The sequence below is a fragment of the Cordyceps fumosorosea genome (assembly GCF_001636725.1).
Source record: "Cordyceps fumosorosea ARSEF 2679 chromosome Unknown scaffold_25, whole genome shotgun sequence".
Taxonomy (NCBI): Eukaryota; Fungi; Ascomycota; class Sordariomycetes; order Hypocreales; family Cordycipitaceae; genus Cordyceps; species Cordyceps fumosorosea.
This window is the reverse complement of record NW_017387325.1, coordinates 311857-335070: the sequence shown is the minus strand read 5'-3', so window position 1 is coordinate 335070 and position 23214 is coordinate 311857. Positions and strand designations below refer to the sequence as shown.

Genomic DNA, 23214 nt, shown 5'->3' with positions numbered 1-23214 from the left:
TCTTCTCCTCTGCATTCCCTGTCTTCTCTTTCCTCTTTGGCCTTCCTCGAGACTAGCATCAAAATAAAAAATGGAAGTGTACAGTGCTGAGGAGCCTGGGTTACGCAATATGGATCTTTATATTCTTAGAACTTAATGTGCGACCCTGTCTTCCAGAGCAGAGAGATAGCCGCGCAATTCACAATTGAGCAAGAAGTTGGTCTTTGGATGCGCCAGCTCTGGCTGTGCAAATAACCTGATACGGTGCTGCCTGTAAAACCCTGTTACAGGGTATTGGAATGGCGGATTTTTGAGCGCTACCCGGAGGTCAAGAAATATCTCGCCAAACTTAATCATTCTACGCCTCTCATCATATTCCTGCCGTAGCTTTGATACTTACTGGCATTTCCTACCCATGATAAGCTATCCATGGAGGCTACTAGAGTGGAAAGTCGAGCCCAGCAGTACGCCCTACGTAGCCACCTTAGTCACAGTGTTAGCGACACGCATACTTGCTTCTTAATTACCTTCCAAAGGCGACGTTGAGACTGATTTAAACCTTCCAACGTAATCATGCGTAAATATGTCTACGATTTAATAGATGGAAATCCCAACGGGCCTATTAAACCAATGGCTAGATGCGTTGGCAGTTAGGCGGTAACCACAGGGCGGAGGTCTGTCCTGGGTTGTGCTCACTGCAAGGCGGCTTTCAGGTGTGACATCGCACAGCGCCCGTGTGCTGCAGGCAACCAGACGTGCGACAAAGATTTGGACGAAAAGGACACTTCCAAGCATCCCTGATTATCTGGTCTAGTGGCTACAAACAACATCATTGGTATCTTATTGTTTTTTTTTTTTTTTCACTTTCCGAAAGACACAGCCTACTTATAGTAAATGTCATTTATAAGGTAATGCTGCCCTTTGCGAGGTAGAAACGGCCCATAACATAAGGGGAATTGGAGCAGGCGGTGTTGAAAATTTAGAGCCGAGAGGGGAGTGATAACTAAGTAATAAGAATTGAGGGGTTTTGTCAGCCTAGCGGAGACCATGCGCGTCGCCCGACCATCAGGCTTGTGATGGGACATTGTTTCGCTTGCGTCGCTCAACCCTCTTTATATTCGGGACTGCCGTAAACGCCTTCGGAAATAATCAAGCCACGAAGTTGCGATATACATCAACCCTCAATCTGCATCCTCGACAATCATTTCGCCGCAGCTACTCCCCCAAGAGATCTTGCTTCACATCCTCCGCTTATTAGGCTCAGCGTTCTTCCGCCAGGATGCTCGACGCCTCCTCGTCTCCAAGTGGTGGTACCAACTTGCTTGGCCAGTACTCCTCCAAGATCTCGACTTCTCTACAGAGTCGCTTCAGAAATTTGTCCCCGTATCGAAGAAGGTGGACTTTGTTCGTTCGATACAGAATCATTTGATAACAGTCAGCCTCAGCCTTGATGGCTTTAAGGACTGGCATTCGGCGCAATCTAGCACGGAAACGTCCGGTATCGACTTCCAGATCGTCAATATGTGGACCAGCCAGTTGAATGGCTGCCTTACTGCTCTTGCCGGCGTACTCCAACAATGTACGAGATTACAGTCTCTCAGGCTTGAAGCGCGACCGGAATGCCATGACCCTCGGCTGGACCTACAGCGACGGAATTATTTGATGGCATTGCCTCTGGCCAGCCTCGTGTCTATCAGCCACCTAACTTGCCTCGAAATTGATACCGCCGGTACATATCTCATAAGTCAAAGCAATACCTCCAGAATACACCTTTGCGATAATATAAGTATAATGTTCTCGACCCTTCGGCGATTACGCTGCCGGATGTGTAGCATTTGTCCTCGCATCCTCAACGCCTCAGGAAAAGGTCCCCTTTTGAGCCTCGAAGACGTCGTCATCAACTTAAGTCTCTCCGACATCTCCGGCTCAGATACTTCCTATCGGTACCCAAGCCGCTGTGGGTGTATTCCTGGCGACAGTTTTCATCATTTGAAGGCAGATATGGAATTCCACGCGAGGGGACTTGTGCAGATGATGAATAATCCACGTATTGTCAGGATTGTGTCACATACATTTCCGGGCCTGGACATGCATTCGTTTGATGCCCTAACGGGACGCCGAATGGTCCTTGCGTCCGCCGCGCCATGGGATGCAGATGGCGAAGAGGTGGAAGAGAGAGCCACAGCCGAAGATCTCTTCCATTCTGATTCTTCGACCGAAGAGTTCTTGCTATAGAGTCTCGGAGGTTGACTGGATATGATGAAATAGATACAGACAGCACAGAGAGTTCAGTATTGGCTCTAGTATTTTGGCCCTATCTAATGAAGTTGGACTTCTCCGTACACGGCAACGAGTTGCTCCCACGAAATATTAGCCCCGTAGATCAGGCTAGATACCAATCGCCCATCCCATAATGCGCGATGTGGGCGGCTATAGGTGCAACGATGAGTAATGTCGGCTTGTTTGGAGCCGAGAATCATAGAGAGTGTCGTTTTTCGCTCAACAGCCGGTGATGATCGTTGCGCCCTATTCACAAGCTCTTGCAAACAGTGGCGAGTAGCCTCCCTGAAGTCAAGAATGATTTGATTCTTTTCGTCCGGCAAGGCGGGAAATGTAATGAACTCTGGCGAGACAGCTAGACGCTCTAATGGGGCGGTCGCGCTCTGACTCCAGTCAATGACACCTGTCAAATTGTACTCGTCGTCGAAAAGAAGATTCCCATAATGAAGATCGAAGTGGCACAGGGGGAAAGGCCCATGAAGCCTGTCCTCAATAATGAAGTGAGAAATTGCTGTCTTCAAAATCCAGCAGGCGGTCCTCCATTCTGGGTCGTCGGCATGTGTCTCAAGAGCACGCCGATTTTCATCCTGTCTGAGCTCAAAGAACCACTCCAGCGATGTTTGGGTGCGTGGCGTGGTCGTAGCCTCATTGCCTTGCTCGCAAGGAATGATCCGGGGGGGCTCATCGCAGTTTTCTCCACACCAGAGTCGCCCAAGGTGATCAAAGGTCAAATTTTCAAGCTGGAACAGGACTTCTGCTAACTGCCGTGCAACGTGTTGTAGATACTCAGCAGGTACCTGGCGGGCAATAGTGGAGTCAAGAATCTGGCCGTTCAAACACTCCATGAGGATGTATGGAAAGCCAAACTCATTAGATGGCGAAGTATCGAAGTCGAAAACCATTGGAACTGGTATAGATGTACGGCTGTGGAGTGTTTTCATCGTTGCGATTTCACTCAGCATGTCCAAGGTGTGTTCGCGGGCATGAGACGAATCCACCGGGCTGTGTTGAACCCTGGCAATCCAATAGACGTTGTCGGAGAAGGCAACCTTCAACACCAGGTTGTTCATGCCGCACGTAAAAGACTTCGGATTAATGGTGCAGGTGATGCCTTTCGGTGCGTTTTCATCTCGAGCCTTGCGGGAGAGAAGCGCCACCTCTTGAAGGTATTTGAAGTTGGCTGCTTCTAGAACCGCATGGATTTGCTCGTGACTCCTGTTGCCGCCTGTGTCCAGGCTGTCTGGCGTAACCCAGTTTGAGCTCGGGGGCGTAGCTGGCATAATGAGTTGGTTCTTTACGTATTGGTATTGGGGTTGTTTCTCCGCCGAAGCAGGATGGAAGAAGAATTTCGTGGGTGTCTTAAGTAGTTGAGGCAAGTTGTATTATAGGGCAGCCGTAGATGGGGTAGAGAATAAGAAGAGGGTTCTCACGAAAGAAAAAAATAGTACTACCTAGTTAGTTAGTAACCTAATGAGTGATAAAGTATACACTATAGTATATACGGTTTTAGCTTATTATCTACGCCTTTATAGGGATGAAAAAGCACCTCTATAGTGAGCACGTCTCGTCCTCCACTATTTAGGTCCTTAGTAATATAGAGCACGATGTCCTCGTAATAAAGTGCTTTATGCAGCCGTATGACCCCCTTGTCTTCGTCCTATTTATCCGTAGTAGTCGGCTGACCGGGGTCCAGTTCGGGTGGAAGCATGTTGACATCTTCACTCTGGTTATGGCCGTACTCGGTGTCGCTCGTATCGTCGCTTTCTCCGTCGCCGTTTTCTCCATCACTGTTAAACACAGGATCGTGGAGATTATCGTTAAGACTAGAGCCAACATCGGATCCAGACTCGGGCTCGGGCTTGTAGCCTGGCTTGATGGTCGGCTCCCACTTCTAGTTTATTCTGCGGTTTAAAGTACATGATTTGCGGGGTAGCGACTTGCCACGCGCCACCATAACATCATCCGCTGCCGCCCGCTCGCTGCTCCCTTCATCCTCTACATTAGAATCATCCAGTATGGGGTCGCTAGCCCCTCTGTATTTTGTCCTGTCGATAAGTTCCGCCGGCCGGCATACTGTGTATGCTTAAAAAAGTATAATCACTAGAAGATTAATATAGTCGTCCTTAGTAGAGAACACACTTTAGTTATATAACTAATAATATATAAGACTTAGAAGAAGGTTATTTATACTTAAGATAGACTTAAGTCTAAGTTAATTATCTAGATTAAACTTAACCTTAAGTTTAGTACTAATATACTAGTAATATTAGTCTATAGTAGAGTAGATAGCTAGGTTCTAAGTTAGGCACCTTTCTAATCTCTTTATAATAGTTTAAGTTAATAATCTTATCTTTATTATAGTAATAATAAAGTATTTTAAAGTTATACTAATACTAGTTTATAGTCTTCTTTTTTAACCTCTTATATCTTTTTTAAAAATATATTTTATAAATCTAATAAAAGAATATTATAATAAATTCCTTATTATAATAGTATAACTATAATACTATTTACTAATACCTATATTTATTTATATTATAAAATCTAACTTTATTAGTACTAATATAATTATAAAAGATTATATTATATTAAATAATACACTTTATTAACCTTTTTTTAATATAATAAATATTTAATTTAATTATAGTTTTATTAAGTAGTTAAATAAACTAAGTACTATTTAATTACTATTATAGGGTATAATAGTCTTTAGTTATAAGTATATTCTTTTATACTTCTTTATATAATATAGTGTCTTAATAATACTACTTTATAGTCTTCTAAAGGGTATCTATAATATTTTTATAGATTACTATAGATAAAGAGGAAAACGAAGGAGAAAGGAAGACGGTTGAGTGAGCCAAGAAAGGATCACGACCTCAGCGTGAGCCAGTGATCCAGGTAGCACAGTAGAGGATAGGAAGGGTATATAGGGAAGGGGATTCCCAGTAGATAGCCAGACTAGATCTCTACTGATCAATCTAAGCAATAGTTCTACTATTGGGAGTAATCTCCTAAACGTGACTCAAGCTACGATACTGCTCATCTGCACCTGTGGTGCATTCAACCTGACTCACTTCCTAAGAAACAGATTTACTGTGGATTAGAGAAGAGCCACCGTTACAAAAGGCGAGAGGCAACAGCCAGGCGACTTCTTTTACATACGAGAGAGTAAGACTAGGTAGGCGGGGGTGTGCACGTAATGGTAGGGGAGGGGTGTGAGTCACACACCCACTAAAGATAGCAGCCGCCCCACTGGTTTTTCCTACTAAAGGCAGCGACATTTATTACCTAATTTAGTGGTTAAAACTAGTGTACTTAGCCTTTTAGTATAAATACTTATTACTTTATATTATAATTAAATATTATAGAGTAGAATCTACTTATATTAACACTAGTCTCAGAATATTAATGAACCTACTACGCTTTATCTTTTTTATTCTTATACCTCCCACTAAATTGTACATTAGTTATAGTCTTTTTTGCATTGTATCTAGACACTAGTATTATAAGAGCTTATAATAGACCATGCCGCACAGTGCAATGAAGTAGCCAAAAGCCTGTAGCCCCGTCACCGGTGTGCCCCAAATAGCCATGGAGGAGACGACTAGAATAATATCCTTAAGCACGCCGCATAAAGTTAGCACCACGGTAGATGTTTTGCCAATCTAGTAATGTTAGCAACGGCCCACAATCACAAACTGTACTTGATGGAAGACGTACTAGGAGCACCAGCGACACATTGAGCATAAAAGCACAGAGGCCGTTGAGGAAAAAGGTGAACAGGCCGACGTGCACGACCTCAGCCATGGCAACCTTGGGAACCTCCCAAAATAACGCAATCACGGCATTCATAGCTGCGCACACGGGCGCAAAGTAGTACAGCGACACGAGCGGATTCATCTTGAACTCGGCGGAGCTCAGAAGGCGCTGCACCATTGTCAGGCGCAGCGCCTCGAAAATAAGCCCAGCAACCTGGATGAGGAAACCAGCGAGGACAAAGTTGATCTCACCGAAAGATGCAATGATGACGCCTCCGACAATGATGGAGACATTGAGAAACTTTTTCGGATCCGGCTGCGACACACCGAGCGCCCAGCCGGCCAGCAGTACCGCCATGGGTGTCATTGCCTTTAGCATCTGGATGAAAGCGACCGAGAGGTAGAGATAGGCCAGGTTGCCACAGATGAGACTCAGACTGAAGAAGATGCCAATAGGTACGACGGCACGAATGTACACTTCGCGGGTCATTTTGCCGCTGCGCCGGCCGTCAAGAAGGGTTGTCCATCGCGCCAGCAGCTGGGTGATGACCGTGGCGAAGACGAGGTGGTACGTCGTAAGTATAACAGGATACCCTAGTTAACCCTTGTTAGCCCGAAGCTCATAGAATAGGAAGCCGTTCGACTTACGAAAGTTCAGAGTGTCTAGAATCCATTTATTAAAGAGAATGACCAACGAGCTAAACGAAATCCAGGCACTAGCCACAGCAGGGTCAGCCACAGGACGCTTGGCGTAACCGCGCATTATGTTGGCACTCACATCACATAAATTGCCTGTGGAATAGCTATGCTGGGAGCAGGCTTGGACCTTGGGGCACCACCGCTGTTGACGAGGGGCAGAGAAGCCTCCTCGTCGTGGCCGGATTCGCGTTCTTCTGTAGACATGGCGCCTTCTCCGGTGACAGAAGCCAGTTGAATAGCGTCCAATTATTGTTGTTTTTATTTTCAAGGAAAACAAAGATAGATGACTTCCAAAGAAGCACAAGAGAGCGGCCAACAGAGAGAGGAAAGAAAAGGAAGAACAAAAAAAAGTTTTGCGCGGCGAGGCTGTAGCAGGCAGTAAAATTAGCCAGCTCAACGTGCAGTAATCAGCCATAGGAAATCTGGGTTAAAGGGCTAAATGCAACCAAAAATGACACAATTTCATGCACCTTGCCCACTGACCTGTCCTCCACAGAGAGAGAGTGCCACACAGATCAGGCTGTAGTGTCGTGTTTGCGCCGTAATAATGGCCATTAATGGGTGGCCGATACGTTATAGTGTAACGCCGTGTAAGGCCAACCAATCGGATTACTCGCAAGCAAGTTGCGGACAACCCGCAGAAGCTGCAGGTGCTACCTGGTCAGCAGCTATAGCGAATCGCAGAATAATGGAAATACTATTGCTTGGCGAAATACCAGGATAGGCTTCCTTAGCAAGCACACCGACGAGTGCTTCTCGGTAACTTCCAGTTACTTATTCCTGTGCATCTCGTGACCGTCTTGCTCTTTTCTCACAGTCAACGGGACACTTGCGCAGCCGACATTGGGCTGACCCTCGCTCCCCAGTCGGCGAATATGCAGCACGGGTTTCAAGCGGCCCGAACCGCGGTGTCAACACAGAGGATTCACTTGTAGACTTCGGTCATCGGACTGATCTTATGCAGAAGTCACGACGTCCGAGTGGTTGAGAAGGTGGGTTTAGATACCGCAAAGGCTTAAAAAAACAATCCGCGCATAGAGACAGGTGCTTTGAACAGTACTGCAATAGCCTCCCTTTGGCACGCAGGCGTAATTCGGAGATGTGGAATTCCGAGAACAGTTGACAAGAACAATCACAAAACTTTATATATAGAAAGGAAGGTCTCGCTCATTATTGACAATCCAAAGTCCCTTTGTTGACCATCGCCTCGTTCCTTCGCGTCTATCTACGAGTTCTTCTTAACAACACTTTCAACATCTTTCGCACAGAACTCTGAAAGAAGACTTTTTCTGCTCTCGGGTCTCGCTCACATGTTATTTGCGGCAATTTTGGTCTTGCCTCAAAAGATTGCATTGAAGATCTCCGGACTTTGAACGCTGCTCCGCGTAACGGCCTCTCCAATTCTGTCATATGGTGGTGCAACGACGTAAGTGAATTTTGTTTCTCAACTCAACACAGAATGGCATCAAACTGACAGGTCTTTCATCAGAACAACTATCCGAAAACCCTCGACGGTTGGGACTGGATCGCTAACAGTGCTCAGACCATTGTGGGCGAATTGCGCTTCTGGTGCTAGCCGGGTTTCTGGCTGGAACTGTTAATTGGCAGATTAGTATCCGTAGTTAGGTCGGTAACGACTAGCGAACACTGGATGTTGTATGTTTTTATTTTTGTCCTTTTTACTTTTTTTTCTTCTTCTTTTTCTTTTGGCATCATCGGTCAATTTTGGTCAACTGCCACGAGCTTGACCAGGGACTGACGCAACACTGCAGTTCTGGCCTGCGGTAGCCGTTACTGGGACCTGCGTATCAACGGAGACTGATGCGTTCGGCCTCATGGGCTGATAAAACGAGAACCAGCAGGTGAATATCCTCCTAGCTCTGCGTAACCTGTTTCCCCTTGTCTCGACCTCGACGAGATTTCCGGAGTGATGACGAGCCCTTGTCAATCTGCATGTTTCCGGATAATCCCCATCTCTGCAAGGATCACGACGGCACGGCAAAGCAAGGACAACACGGGCTATCGACGGCTAGCGCTGTCAGTGATGGGATGGCTGTCCCGCGACTCTGCGAGGTTGAACTTTGATGCCGCATACGCCGAATGAGGGAACGCTAAACACAAGGCAATCGGTACGGACCCCAATCGGATCAAGGCATGACTTCTGGTGCGTCAGCGGGTAGTGCTGCGAGGTGATGAAAACGATGTTCGCGGTTTCTCGCCACGTGCCTCTCCTCCCAAATACGACATGCCGCGGCATGCCGCGGCAACATGATGCGGTAGTTGAAAAGATTCGGGGGCTCGGAGCACGACTGGGCCAAGACGGACAATGAAATGGCAATTTGAATCATGGTCTGATCTAGTTACCGCTCAATGCCATTACGGTGTTCCCCTGTCAAGCTACCTGGTTACCCACGCAACCCGCGCATCGGCCGATAGGGCAGCGGGATTGTGCGTCCGTCCACTGACATCCGCCCCCTACACCGTTTTCAAAAGACAAAGTCGCTGCAGGCCTTGTTGGCAAGTTTTCCTTCGGGACGGGACTTTGACATTCTCTCCGCGCATGAGCTAGCGACTAGCAGTTGGCCGTCTGGCCGGATCCGGCGACCAGGAGCAAGGCAACGCGGAATATCACGTCACTAGCTACGCCGGCGTGAAAATGCTCCGGATAGCGTCCGATATCTGCATGGCTGATTGGAGAAAACTGTGAGGCTCTTCCACATGTCACTTGGTGCTAATGTGTTGGCAAGCAGAGGACGCTGGCGGCGTGTAAGTCGTTGACCTCGAGCAACCAGTGGTGGTACTAGAGAGGTGGCTGCACTCGCGAGATTCCACTTGCGAACTCAGCCCAATCTCGGCAATTGTATTGTTGTGCATTTTGAATTTGTCGTGCCTGCCTCGTATTTGGAAAAAAAAAATGCGAGGAACAGGGCCTGTCTGTGCTTTACTGCGTGTGTGGCGCGACGATGGCTCAATGGCCAACAGCCAAAAAAAAAAAGAAAAAAAATTAGGCTGGTTTTGTACATTCCGATCATGGCATAGAGGGAAGGGAACTAGCTCGAAATGCGAAAGTTGCCCAGTGTTGGACGGGGAAGTCCAGTGTTGGACGGGGAAAAGGAAAGGTCGATGGCTTTCCCCTCTTTACTGGCCGGACCCCGGAAACGAAATTGCGCTGAGCAGCTTAGTTACCTCGAAGGTTGACCTGGTCTAATAACGGCCTGGCCCTGTGGCTTGGTTTTGTTCTTGCAAGTGCCAACTCTGTCAACCAACAGTCTCCATTGTTCGTCACACACAAGCGACAAGGCCAAAAGACTAGCCAGCCAGTAGAAGAGGGCAAGAACCGCGACTGACGCATTAATTCATCAACGGCTCGAAAATCTCGCATCGCAGAATCAACAAGGCTTGCGATTACACCATCGGCCGGATACGACAAGCCGCGAGCGGGCATGTGCCTAGCGTGGGATGCCGATCTGAGACAAGACACCAACCGAGAGAGCAGAGGAAATGAAGTTGCTGCTGTCTGTCCACCACCACCACACCACAGCCCATTCATTGCCGATCGAATGACTGCGCTCGGTGGATCGTCTTTCTCGTTGCCCATTTCCCATCCCATCACACTTCGCTTCCCAGCGCCTTCCTCCATCCGTCCATGGGCAAACGTTCGATCAAACCTTAAAAAATCAAGGCCCTGGTCCCGCCCACTCTGGGGGCGCTGCCCACCGATTTCAGCTGTCTTGGGAATCGAATGGCCAAGGGGAGGGAACTTGTGAGTGGTGTGCGAGAGGGATTTGTCCTTTATCTCAAGCCGCTCCGCCTCAAGAATGCGGCTGATGAGTGAATCCCGGGTTTCTGCTTTCTCTGCCCTCTCTCCTTTCTCTTGTCGTGTAAACGGGAACGAGAGAAAAAAGCGACGAGCTGCGGATTAGACGCGGGCTGCCATTGAAAAGCCATCATGGGTCGGGCCATGTACTGGATGTGGCTGCTGTCTCTTGTGGCGCTCAAGGTCGCAGCGCAGTCGACGCTGTGCTCGACGAGCAACACGGCATCTTCAGGACCGAGTGCGTATACATTTCCCAAAATGGGACAAGAAAATAGGAACTGAGTTGACACGAAAAAATTACACAGACTCCAACGTTTACCAGTCGAAATCGGCTTGCGTAAACATCTGCAAGGGCCAGACGGCGTACGCGGTGGTGCAGTACGACAAGTGCTGGTGCAGCAACAAGACGCCGAGCTCCACGACGGACGGCGGCAACTGCAACAAGCCGTGCCCAGGCTATCCGCCCGAGAAGTGCGGTGGTGACAGCGAGTACGCTTACGTGCTGCTGGACAAGAGCAAGATTGAGGCCGCCGCCGCGGCGTCTCCATCCCCGTCTCCACCGCCGCCGTCCTCTCCGCCGCCGCCGTCCTCTCCGTCCTCGGCGCCGTCATCACAGCCGCAGCAGCAGCAGCAGCAGCAGCAGCAGCAAGATTCACCGTCGCCGAGTCCTGCGCCGCATGATTCGGCGCCGGCGTCGCAGCAGCCTCCGCCTGCGCCCCAGATCATCACCATCACCCAGGTATGCCACGCAGCGTTCTTGTTGACACTGGATCTCGACTAAAACACGGTGCGATAGACGAACGACCAAGGCTCCAAGACAATCATCAAGACGGTGCAGGTGTCGCCGTCCGTGGTGGAGGACAAGCCCGCGACTCTGCGCACCGTCACCGTCACCGGCACGTTGGCGGTGGTGTCGACCGAAGCCGACGCACCCAGCAGCGTCATCAAGACGCCCTCCTCTGCAACAGCCGAGAGCGGCGGCAGCGCCAGCGCCAGCGCCAGCAGCACCAACGTCCTCGCCAGCAGCAGCGTCGGCGGCGGCAACACTGGGCTGAAGCAGGCCACCGTCGCGGGCATTGCGGTCGGCGGGTCGGCGGCCGGCGTCTTCGCGGGGCTGATCGCGTTCATACTCTGGCGGCGCTACAAGTACGGCGGGGCCGAGGACCGGCGAGCGGCGGCGGAGGGGGGCGCGGGAGGTGATGAGGGTTATTTTGGGGCGACGTCGGCGACGACGATCCGGAGGGACAACACGAGCGCGTCGGAGGACTCGCGGATGGGGGCGTTTGGGCAAAACAAGCACCTGTGCAGGAACAGCACAGGGAGTCTGGAGGACATGTCGGCGGAGATGAATCAGGTGCTGCGGGTGGTGAACCCGGACATGCCGGAGAAGATGTAGCAGAAGAAATGCATTCATCCATTCACTAAGAAGTCATGTTGCCACTGGTCGTGAGTTGGGATGAGTGAGCTGTAGAGACAATGAGAGGATGAAGGAGGCGCACAAGACAAGTAACACGAAGGAATTTTCTTATTTTCTTATTTTTTTTTTTTTCAAAAAAATAATAATCATGATGACAATAGAAAGAGTCGTCAGCATTCAAAGAACGGGATAGAAATGAAACAGGCAAAATGTTGTCGTGCCGTATGCTATCGGCACATTGTTGACAGCCGCAAGGTAAGGCGTCGACCGGTCTACGCTTTGGGTTCGGTAACTCGCAACCGGACAGCAAGTACGAGTCTAAGTTATTGGCAGGACTGAAGATGCGATACTCTAGAAGCGGCTCTGCCGCCTTCGTTCAATCAACCCGGGCTCTGTTGACAACACCGGCCGAGTTCTGTCTGCTGAGGCCACCGACGCGATCGGAGAACCGGTGTCGGGCCAACTCACCGCCGGTGAAAGGGCGGCAACACCACATCCAAGAGTAACAAAACCGGTGAGGCGATGGCGTTACGGTCCGAAGGCACGCCGTCGGCACGGACTACCCGGAGCGCCCGTTCGTCATCATCGCCTCTGCCTACAGCGTGCACTCAAAGTTGGCGGCCTCGGGTACCACCATCACGCAGCAAGGAGGACGGGCCGGGCGAAAGGTTACCAAGCGGCGACCGATCGCGAAATGCGCGCCGTTGTGGGCCGTTTTGATGATGGCACAAAAAAAAAACCTAGCCATAGTGATCTGCTGGGAGAGGAGATGCTTTTTTTTTTTTTTCTTCATGAGTAAATGTATGTATCTGTGTACGTTGGGGGCCGGTGACTTGGCGTTGTGGCTACGTATTCGTGACCGCTGGGTTAGGTGGCCCAGCAGACGGAATTTGCAGCATCGATCACATGCCAAAAAAAAAATTAAAAAAAAAAAATAAAAAGAAGAGGACAGAGAAACGTGTTTTGTTTCTTGTTCTTATCTTGGTTTTGGCGTTTCATCTGATCTCGTCAACTGTCCGTCGGTCAATACTGACTCGCAAAGTCCGTGAGCCCACTTTCACCGGGCCTGGCTTACAGCATAGTCCCTATTGCCGAGGCAATAGCCGCCATCTCATCCGTGTAATCAACAAGACTCGAGAATCGGGGCGATGAGCAAACTGGTAGAAATACGATTCTAATGTTGAAATATTGGTAAATTATCTGCGTCTTCGTCATGTACTATGTACAAGCGTTCAACCGTATTAGCCACCGCTCAAGGTGGGTGGTGTGAAACAAGAACAAGTATGCTGTGGTTCTCATGGTATCGTAGTCGTCGCACGGAACAATGAAAGAAAAACTCGCCAAAAAAAAAACTCCCTTTGCGCAATCCCAAATAAGCAAAGTTCAACACAGAATTCCATTACAGCGCTACTGCCAGGACGCTCGACAGCAGGCTGACGAGCAGCACCGGCTTGGCCGCGCCGAGCAGTGCTGCCGCCGTGGCGCCGCTGCTGGCGTTGACGACGGCGCCGCGGCTGCCCTTGGTCACCTTGCTCGGCGCCAGGCACAGCAGCTTGGACTGCGCGCCGCCGCCGCCGCCCGTCGTGGAGTTGCCGCCGAGCCTGGCGGTGACCAGGATCGGCGCCGGCCGCTGGATGTGCTCCGCGTAGGCGGCGAAGGAGGCGCGGCTGTCGTCGCTGTCGCGCAGCTGGCCCGAGGCAAAGGTGACGTAGCTCCGGTAGCCGTCCGGGATGGCCTCGGAGTCGGGGATGGTGGCGTTGGTCGAGCACAGCGTGCCGTTGAAGAGGAGGGGCGTTGCGGTGGCTGCTTTCGGTGTTAGAGGAACCCGCGTGGAAGCTTTTCGAAGGGCGACAACACGATACGTACATGCGACAATCTCGGCGCCGTCGCCGCAGGCCGCGGACACGTCCGGCACGGGACAGCTCCCGTCGCCTGCTGCCGGCGCCTGCACGCTCTCCAGGGCCTTGACACAGGCATCGCTCAGGACGCCATCGCACGAGGCCTGCTCGTCGGCGGTGGCGTTTTGCTGCCGCAGGCGGTACACGCACAGGCTGGTCTGGCGGCCGGCGGCGCTGCCGGGGAAGGTCTCGGGCACGCTGACGATGACGTCGAGCGACTGGCGGGTCAGCTCCAGGCCGTAGATGGCGTTCTTCTCGCGCTCGTCGCGGAAGCCCAGCGCCAGGTACCACGGGTCGGAGGCGGTGGTGACGGGGAGGCGGGCCTCGCCGGTCGAGTTGAAGATGGGCTGGCCGGCGGCGAGGGAGCGCACGGCGGAGGGGCAGCCGTCGAGAGGGTCGTTGAGGTCGACGGCGGCGGCGAGGGGAGTCAGCGCGGCGGCGGCGGCGAGGGCGAGGAGTGATGTGCGTGAAGGCATGACTGTGGGATGTATGTGTAAGACGATGTGTAGATAGGTAGCTAGCTGCAAGTGTGCGAGTGTTGCACTTGGCGATGGGATGAAATACGGATACAATTAATAGACAACAAGGCAGATAATTATCCGGCGACAGCCTCGAGGGCGGGTCGGCAGGGCCATCTATATAATCACATCACATTGATTATGAGTTTTTTCGTCACCCGACTCTGCTGCCGCGCAGGTGGCCCTCGGAGCAGTGGTCATGCCGCCGTCCCCGTCCCGGTTCCCTTGTTTTATCATCGCGGCCGGGGGGTCCTTGCACCAGCCGGGCCCAGGATTAGACGACTACTTTTAGTTACACCTCAGCTAGCTAGCAGCTCAACAAAGTCAGACCCTTCAATTAACTGGATCTCTGGCTGGGTCCGTCACATGCAATTACCAACAACCAAGCTAGAAGCCTACCTAGAAGGGCCAAAAGTCATGCCACAGGGACTAGCGTGAAAGGGCTCTTTGTCTCTGCCTTCTTTTGGCGAGGTGGTCAGCCCGTGCGGACAGTGTGGCGGGTCATTTGTTTCCATCTTTGGCTTGGGGGTATCACATGGTAACAGTGCACATAGTGCATTGTTGAGCTGTCTGAATCAAGTGCTTTTGTCTTCAACAAGTGCTGTTGGTTTGCAGCGCTTTGATCGTTTTAGACCTGTCATAGGAAAACAGCACAAGTTTCACATCTCTGAATTGAAATTCTCAGGATTCCTTTCCGCTTTCTCAACTGTCACGGATCAGCGCGATTGCCGGTTATCAAAAGCCCCCTGCAAGCCACGATACAGCAGCAGGTGGCGTAATTGGCTGCACCGGGGCCAGCCGCCGAGCCTCATCATCAACAGTAATCAGTGAGTGAGAGAGGGACAGCACGGTTTCGTCCCTCATCCCTCCGTATCTGAAGCCTCATTCGTCATCGACCGAGTCCTTTGCGATGTCGTTCCACAGGCAAACCTGCGTCTGGTCGTTGACAAGACTTTTCCAAGAATACAAATCTGTTGCGCAAAACTTATCCTTCACGGAGGGGCCGGCGGCGACCGAGTCGGATTTTGTCGCTCTTGAGATGATGCCTCACGCGCAATTGACTCGCGCAGGGGCATATAGCCGACACGCTTCCACCTTTCTAGTAAGTTACATAAAAGTAGTTGGGAAATCGCGCACAAGGTCATGGTGAATCTGCCTGACGAAAAGATGTGATATCGTTATTCTCTGCTCCTGAAATTTGTTTTCTCATCATTCTTCACCAAAAGGTAGAGACCAGACCCCTGAATTCAACGCCCACCAATAATTGCGTTGAGAATTCTCAACTCACAACCTAAACACTCAAACATAAATAGATTACTGTCAACATTGAATCTATGTAAACAAGGACAGCTATCTAGACATGTAGAACCCATTTGTGGCTTACCCACTGACGAGGACAGTGCGCTCATCTGATAAAAAAAATCGAAGCATGTGATAGCTCCCGTTGCGCCACCTTTGCCCTGATGCTGCGATCTGCAGGAACACGTGCGGGTAGCAGGTTGTCAAATTCTAGCGCGTTTCTCTCTTCGGAAAGATTTTATCCCAAAAATTCCGCTTCGGTTGTGATGTATGCGATGCGCATGCAATAACCGGCAATTTTCGAGTCGCCTTGGCGCCGACCCTTGGCTTTTGCCGCCGCTGCGTCGTAGCGGGCGCACATTTGACAGACAAGCATGTGCCTGCCAGTGACGTCGATATTCGTACGCGTTTGTTGACTTTCTTCTGTACTGGTTGTTCTTCACAAGCCAGCGTCTTAACATTCTGGGCCAACAGAGGGCTTGATGGCCACGTCAATCTTGACTCTTGTAGAGTGTGCTGGCAAACTTGGAAAACTTGCTCATCACCGATAGACGGCTCGAGCTGCCACTGTCCCGTAGCTGGCCGGAGCTGGCACGCGGGAGAGACGAGGAGCCAGATCGTCTTCGTAGTTGGCGAGTCAGCGCCTGGAGTCGTTGTCGGAGAGAGGCGCCGTCGCTGCCCGCGCCGCCTGGACTGCACGCTGCCGAGAAGCGACGATCGGTCTTTGAGAGTGTTTCCTCTTGCGGGAACTGCCAGTCTTGCCAACTGAGCTCCGAACGATCGGCCGTCGAATAGTCCGCCGTGCGACGGTCGGTGTTGCGGCTGGGGATCCGGATCATGAGAGACATGCTGGTTTGTGTGAGGCGGTGGTAGTGTGTCGAAAGGTGTCGGTATGGGTTGGATACTTCGAGGTATCAAGGGACAAGTCTGGCGCTGGTATTTATATCCAGGAACCGCATTCGGGAGGTGGCGAGCAGCAGCTGTGATGGTTCCGGTCGAGGCCGTGACTGGAATGCTGTCATCTGAGACACAGCGTGGACGGGCTCAGCTCGGTGCTGCACACTAAAAATAGGACGGACCCTTGAGGAATTCTGGTTTAGCTACAGAGAACCCTTACAGCTCAGAGCTGTAGAGAGGCGTCCTCTTTCAGCTGCGGCAACCCCGAAGGCCCATTCCTGTGCCATGTGGCGTCGCGCGATGAGGGCATCACGAGGCGGCACTGTTTTGACAGTAGGTTTAAAGTGACAGCACAGTTTTTGCTGGCCTTTTATGGAGTAGCAATTAAAAACAACTGAGATATGATTTGTCAAGTCGTCCTGGATGACTGCACTCGGTTGCGGATTGCGACCGGAAGATGAAGAGGTGTCAAGTTGCGTATACTTGGCTGTAGAAAACCAACATACCGACCGACCACTACATAGAATGCGACCAATACTCGCAAAACTATTAATGTTATTACGCATTTAAAAAGAATTCTCAGCGACATGTTTTGTCTTGCTCTGCGTTCACCGTATGCTTCAGTGCTGATTACAGCATCGTAGGCGACGACGCAGCTACAGGGTAGTTGGCCAAGTTGCTATTCAACCACGATGGAGTCACTACTGTGTCGCGATTTGGATGAATCCATAAAACCAATCCATTGATACAGTGTCATGGATTCCTTTCTTCATTTCGTCTCTGTGTCTTGCTTCGTCCATCCATCCGCTCGCCCGCGCAACCTCCTGTCACCGCCGCCTCCGGTCCTCGTCGTCATCGGAACGGCCTCCAAAAGTACGTGCCGCCCCGCGGCCCATGCCGAGGAGCCAAGCCCGCAGCGTCGAGCCGTTTTACCCGTCCTTCTTCCCCCCAAACACGAAAGCCGACGACATTAACCGCCCAGACGAATCGATTCAAGTTCAATAAAAAAAGCCTCTACATATCTTAAAGAGGAGCCCGGTCGCCGTCCCTCCCGTCCCTCCCGTCCCTCCCTCCTGTCTTTCCCATGTCCCCCAGGACGAACCGATCGCGCACCACCACCGACGACGACATGGCCACGAAGCTCTCCCCGGCGCTCAAGGCGCTCATCAACGCGCCCGCCGCCCGCCCGGGCCCTTGCCCGGCACCGCCCGGAATCCGCGCCGTCTACGCGCGCATCGCCCACGACGCCGCCTCGCGCAACCTCGGCCCCCGGCCCTGGGTCGTCCTCTCCGTCCGCCTCCCCCCCCCTCCCCTCCCCTCCCTCCTCCGGTTCCTCAACTAACTCCCTCCCAGGCCGCCGCCACGTTCACGCTCAACTCACCCGACTCCCTCCCCGCCCTGCACTCCCTCGCCTCCGCCTCCTCCTCCTCCTCCTCCTCACTACCTCCCGTCGCCGCCGCCGAGCTCATCCGCGAAGTCGGCCTCAAGTGCATCTCCTTCAACGGCATCCCGCGCACCATCAACTGCCTCAACGCATTCCGCTCTTCCCTCCCGCCCTCCGTGACCTCCGACTTAGGCACCGCCCCGTCCCGGACCCCCTCCCCTGCGGCCTTGGACGCCACGACCGCACGCGGCCGTGCGCTCTGGGACTCCATATACGCGCCATTCGAGACCAAACTGTACGAGAAGCTGGCGCTCGCACACCCGGACTTGCCGGTGCACATCCTCCACAGCCACTACGCGGCGCTGCTATCCGATCCCCCCAGCCACCCGGGCGGGCTGGGGAGGGTGCTGACGAGCGTGGTGGCGGTGGCGTGCCTGCGCGCGCAGACGGGCGTAGGGCCGCAGGTGCTGTCGCACGTGTTCGGCCTGCGCAAGGCGTTTAGTGACGGGACGTACGAGCAGGACGGGATGCAGGGCGAGGAGCTGGAGGGCGCGAGGTGGTTGGCGGGGGATGAAGGCTGCGAGTGGCTGCTAAAGTCGGTGGACGACATCGCGGCGGCGCTGGGCGGGAGCAACTTTGCGCAGGCGTCGAAGCTGTAGGGGCATCGGAGGATGGAGTATGTTGTCGCTGATGATGATGCTGAGAGGGAGTTTATGTACATGATTGTAGAGAACGTCATATATTTTATAGAGAATAGACAGTTATGCGGACAGTGAGGTTTCACCCAATGTGCTTCTTCCGGTCTATTTTTATCGATGTCTTGTCTATGAATTTTAAAGGCCAAATCTATCATGATACGCAACTACTCAATCTGCTCCATCTACTGCATCTCCTTTAGGTCCTTGGACACCGTAAACGTGGCGTCCGTTTTGCTCTTAATCTCATCCACCGTCACGCCCGGCGCCAACTCCGTCAGGGTCAGCCCGCCAGCTTTGCGGTCTACCTGGAAGACGCACTAGAAAACAAAAATTAGTCAAGCAACACTTTCCAGGCCTTTTGCGGTAGACTTACGAGGTCGGTAATAATGGTGCTGACGACGCGTGCGCCGGTCAGCGGCAGGCTGCAGTCCTGCACAATCTTGGGCGACCCGTCCTTGGCGACGTGCTCGGTCGCCACGACAATCTTGGTCTTGTCCGGGTTGGCGACCAGGTCCATGGCGCCGCCCATGCCCTTGAAGACCTTGCCGGGGATCATGTAATTGGCGAGGTCGCCCGCGGCGCTCACCTGCAGGGCCTGCGAGTTCCGTTAGCACGATGAAGACACAATAAAGTTGAAGGTGGACCGGGTTGACCTACTCCGAGAATCGAGACATCAACGTGGCCTCCGCGGATCATGCCAAACGATTCGGAGGAGTCAAAGCACGAAGCGCCAGGGACCATGGTAACCGTTTCCTTGCCCGCATTGACAACATCACTGCGACAAAACTCGGTTAGAATGCACATGATAACCAAGATGGCGCGTCAACATACCCGTCAACCTCGTCTTTCGTGGGATACGGCCCCATTCCGAGCATTCCGTTCTCGCTCTGCAGCCAGACGGTGCGGCCCTCAGGGATATAATTCGCCGCGAGCGTGGGGATGCCCACCCCGAGGTTCACATAGAAGCCCTCCTGCAGCTCCTGCGAAGCGCGCTTACCGATGCGATCGCGACGCACCTGGTGCTCGCTCTGCTCGCTCGAGCCGCCGGTCTGGGCCTCTTGGATCTTGAGAATCTCAATCTTCTTCTCTGCTGTTGCAGGCACGACGCGGTCGACAAAGATGCCGGGGAGGTCGACGTCGTCGGGGTTAATCTCGCCAATCTCGACAATGTTCTCAGCCTCGACAATGGTCAGCTTGGCGGCCTTGGCCATGAGCACGCCGTAGGCCTTGGTGGTGTAGCTGCAGCGCGAGTCAGATGCTGTATGTGGATTGTGGGCTCAGATTGGAGTACTTACCGGAAGACGCAGTTGCCTGCCTTGTCTGCCTTGTAGGCTCTCAGTATCGCCACGTCACCGGGAAGTGAGGTTTCCATGAGAAACGTCTTGCCGTCGAACTCGCGTGTCTCGCGCTTGGTGCCTCGCTCGAGCGCCTTGCCGCCGGGACCGAGCCGGATCGGGATTTCGCCATCCTGGACAAGAGTATCTGCCCAATGTCAGAGCCGAGTTTCCTCAATGGCACAAGTAGAAAGACTTACTGGCACCGGTGCGAGTGAAGAAGGCAGGGATGCCAGCACCGGCGGCTCGGATGCGCTCAGCCAAGGATCCTTGGGGGCACAGTTCGACAGCAATATCGCCATTCAAGTAGCCTTTTTCCAGTGTTTTGTTATTTCCGAGATATGATAGGGTCAGTTTATCTACCTGACCGCTGCTTATAAGCAGCGACAGGCCGCCTTTCCCCTCGATACCAGCATTGTTGGACACGGCGGAGAGCGAATGCAACGAATCCTTGCCTCGTCGGTGAAGAGCTTCGATGAGAGTTTCTTTGGCCCAAGTCGTCAGTAACTAGAGAGTACATGTGGTAGGTGAGGCATTAGGATATACCTGCGACGCCGCATAGCCCAAAGCCAGCGCTGAGGACCGTCGCGCCACTCTTGACATCTGCTACGGCATGGTCGGCACTGTCCCACAGTTTTGAGTAGGCGGCAGGCTTCTTTTGCGAGAGCAGTGTCGTCGTCGTGATAAAGGTTCGACGATGATGCGTCTGAGCCTGTGTTTTCAGGAAAGTGGCCCTGCCAAGAGGTGCAATTGACCTGCGTAGGGTGATTCGCGCCACAATTGGTCGCATTGCGGATGCCATGGTTGTGATGCAGGATGGCTGGTATGAAAAAGGAACGTAGGGAAGGAAATTCAAAGAGAATCTAGGAGCAATTCAGGACACGAAATGAGATGGAGACGAGCCAGACTTTTTGAAGGTTTTATCATACGAGTAATGAGATACGAGCCAGCAATCGCAGCGGCGTGGCCACGGAGCTTAATCTAAGACCGGCGGAGACCGGCGGAAGCTTGGCCTATGACGTGGTGACTGGAAGTGGTCGGTGCGGCGGTCAAAAATGGTTGCCGGTGAGCAGTCCAGGAGGGTCGGAGCGATGTTCGCGAACGCCATCACGGAGTGAAGACGGGGGTAAAAAAACAAAGAATTCCTCGGTAAAAGTGCATTGGAGTAGGGAAGAGCCGGCGAGGGGCCGCTCCGGGGTGGTCGGATGCCGTAATGTGGCTTTCGGGGGGAAGGCCGGGCTGGTGCGGGCTGCATATGCGCTCGCCGGACTGCATAAGGCCGGATGCATCGGGAAACAAAGCGATATCTTTTCAGGGAAACATGATTGGATGAGGGCATCTGGTCGGGAACAGGCCGTTGAGGTCGACGGGAGAATGGTTCTTAGCGTCTTGCTGCATCGGAGGTTTGGCGGCTGGGAAGCTTTGCTTCAGCCGAGTTCTGCGGTGCGGCGAGCGATGGCCGGCAAGCTACTGACCATGATGAAGACGCTGGAAAGGGACCACACCTGCGCCTCTCGACTTCCCTGCAAAGTCGACTGACTGTTTGGTTTTATGCAGTCCAAGTACATGGCGCATGGATCTGATTGGGTACATGAGGCTGTGACCCTCGGTAAGATTGTCCCGGTGAAATTACAGGGTCAGCATGCTCGGTAATCTGAACGCCTGATGTTTATATTGAAAACAATATTTAGACGGAGGCGGCAGATTCCAGGATCATATTTGCTAGGGTCGGTGTTGTCGTGGGTGCACAAGAAGCAAGCATCGCTTCCAGAGGTGACGACTTGCCACATCGCTAGCTGGATGGCCCAAGGTTTTCAGTAGGAGCGAGCACACGGGTGTTTGTGCTGCTTGTGCCGGTCGGCTCGACAGGTTTGCCTCCTAGTTATTTCATACATGACGATGCGCAGACAGGGCATGAAACGATAGGAGCGAGTGATGCCAGCCACGATGTTGCTGGGGATCCTGGGGTTGGTCACTATATTTAGCGTAGCAGGGCATCGGAAGTCTGAAGTAGTTAGCGCCAGAGGAGGTGCAGAGCCCTGTCGAGCTGGCCTGGCACTGCTTTAGGGGGGGTTAGGGGGGAGCTAACCGCTGGACGGGAGGCCGGGTCACGCTGCAGTGACGCTACAGGTGGTTTCACCACTGGGGTTGGAAAATTTACAGGGAATGGTACGGGGGGGTTACAGGGCTGCGCTACACGGGGCCTCTTGGCGGCGATCCGAGCCTGGGATGAGGCATGGTGTAAGTGGAAAGACCATCGCAGGCAGAGAATAGAAAAAAGGGTAGAATAAATGGAAAATGTCAACTGAATGATAGTACGAGAAAGACAGGAGTCAAAGCGAAATTAATCAAGACAGAATGCGCCATGTTTCTGCACTGGAACGTAACATCTGGCGTAGGCTCCAACGCTAACAGGGGACGGCACCTGTGCTGGAAGTGCTGACTTACTTGACTCTTGGCTGCATTCTCTGCAGGTAGAGCGGGCGCGTATTTATTTTGCTGTTAGTTGTGTCCCGATTTCCATTAAGCATAATTATTACATAGAAAAATTCATAGAAGACCGCTGTCTTGGGAGAGGAACTATCGGGGCTGGGGAACCATCATCGCCTTGGCCGGGGAATGAAAGGAAAGTTAAATGTGCTGGCCGGTACCCTTAAAGTACTGATTCGATAGCCACCACCAGTGCGGACGGCCTAGGCCCACTTCATGTACTTGGATGATACTTACGCTCTGCCCTACGGATGGTAGGTGGAGTCATGGGCTCTGGGCGGCTCCTTCCCTTTCAATCTGCCTGCTGCTGCCTTTTTGCCCTCACGAGGCGGCCCCAATCTGTCTATCCATCCAGCCAGCCAGCCACCCCAGAAGCGAAACCTTGCTTGATTTTAGTCGACTTCTTCTCTCTCCCACCGATAAATTCCGTCACGACGCTCGTCGTTGCCGACCGTTGCCAAACGTCTAACGTCTCTCTCCTCACATCAATTCCAATTCTCGCTGCCGCACCCGCCTCTCGACACCACCAATCTCAATCACCTCGGAGCCACCCGCTCAAAAAATTCCAGCCACGCCCGGCCCGTCGTCAACACCTCCCGTTTGTCGCATCTACGCCCTTCTTCCGCCGCACGCTATTCATTCCCAGCGCCTCCCGGCCTCAGCCTCCCGCCTTACCTGCGGTCCGTCTTGTCGTTGTCGTATGCCGTCGCCCTGAATACTTCATCCTTCGCTCTCGAACGCAA

General features: G+C 52.5%; 7 protein-coding genes across 7 annotated transcripts; 2 read left to right on the top strand and 5 right to left on the bottom strand.

Moving 5' to 3' along the window:
• Positions 1 to 2297: 2297 nt before the first annotated feature.
• On the bottom strand, positions 2298 to 3539 carry ISF_07974 (Aminoglycoside phosphotransferase; the record flags this gene model as incomplete). The annotated part of the gene is made up of 1 exon (XM_018851577.1): positions 2298 to 3539. One exon carries the CDS (start codon positions 3537 to 3539, stop codon positions 2298 to 2300), a length of 1242 nt encoding a protein of 413 aa, XP_018701316.1.
• Positions 3540 to 5765: 2226 nt separating this feature from the next.
• Positions 5766 to 6923, bottom strand: ISF_07973 (DUF250 domain membrane protein; the record flags this gene model as incomplete). The annotated part of the gene is made up of 4 exons (XM_018851576.1): positions 5766 to 5927; positions 5983 to 6614; positions 6669 to 6718; positions 6799 to 6923. 4 exons carry the CDS (start codon positions 6921 to 6923, stop codon positions 5766 to 5768), a joined length of 969 nt encoding a protein of 322 aa, XP_018701315.1.
• A 3745-nt stretch (positions 6924 to 10668) lies between these two features.
• On the top strand, positions 10669 to 11932 carry ISF_07972 (Carbohydrate-binding WSC; the record flags this gene model as incomplete). Its single annotated transcript, XM_018851575.1, has 3 exons — positions 10669 to 10774; positions 10842 to 11275; positions 11333 to 11932. 3 exons carry the CDS (start codon positions 10669 to 10671, stop codon positions 11930 to 11932), a joined length of 1140 nt encoding a protein of 379 aa, XP_018701314.1.
• Positions 11933 to 13352: 1420 nt separating this feature from the next.
• Positions 13353 to 14327, bottom strand: ISF_07971 (hypothetical protein; the record flags this gene model as incomplete). The annotated part of the gene is made up of 2 exons (XM_018851574.1): positions 13353 to 13756; positions 13820 to 14327. The coding sequence occupies 2 exons, from the start codon at positions 14325 to 14327 to the stop codon at positions 13353 to 13355; spliced, it is 912 nt and encodes a 303-aa protein (XP_018701313.1).
• A 1832-nt stretch (positions 14328 to 16159) lies between these two features.
• ISF_07970 (hypothetical protein) lies at positions 16160 to 16516 on the bottom strand (the record flags this gene model as incomplete). Its single annotated transcript, XM_018851573.1, has 1 exon — positions 16160 to 16516. One exon carries the CDS (start codon positions 16514 to 16516, stop codon positions 16160 to 16162), a length of 357 nt encoding a protein of 118 aa, XP_018701312.1.
• A 1178-nt stretch (positions 16517 to 17694) lies between these two features.
• On the top strand, positions 17695 to 18608 carry ISF_07969 (hypothetical protein; the record flags this gene model as incomplete). Its single annotated transcript, XM_018851572.1, has 2 exons — positions 17695 to 17856; positions 17919 to 18608. 2 exons carry the CDS (start codon positions 17695 to 17697, stop codon positions 18606 to 18608), a joined length of 852 nt encoding a protein of 283 aa, XP_018701311.1.
• Positions 18609 to 18829: 221 nt separating this feature from the next.
• Positions 18830 to 20783, bottom strand: ISF_07968 (Coenzyme A transferase; the record flags this gene model as incomplete). The annotated part of the gene is made up of 7 exons (XM_018851571.1): positions 18830 to 18964; positions 19021 to 19242; positions 19305 to 19422; positions 19479 to 19886; positions 19943 to 20129; positions 20182 to 20466; positions 20528 to 20783. 7 exons carry the CDS (start codon positions 20781 to 20783, stop codon positions 18830 to 18832), a joined length of 1611 nt encoding a protein of 536 aa, XP_018701310.1.
• Positions 20784 to 23214: the final 2431 nt, after the last annotated feature.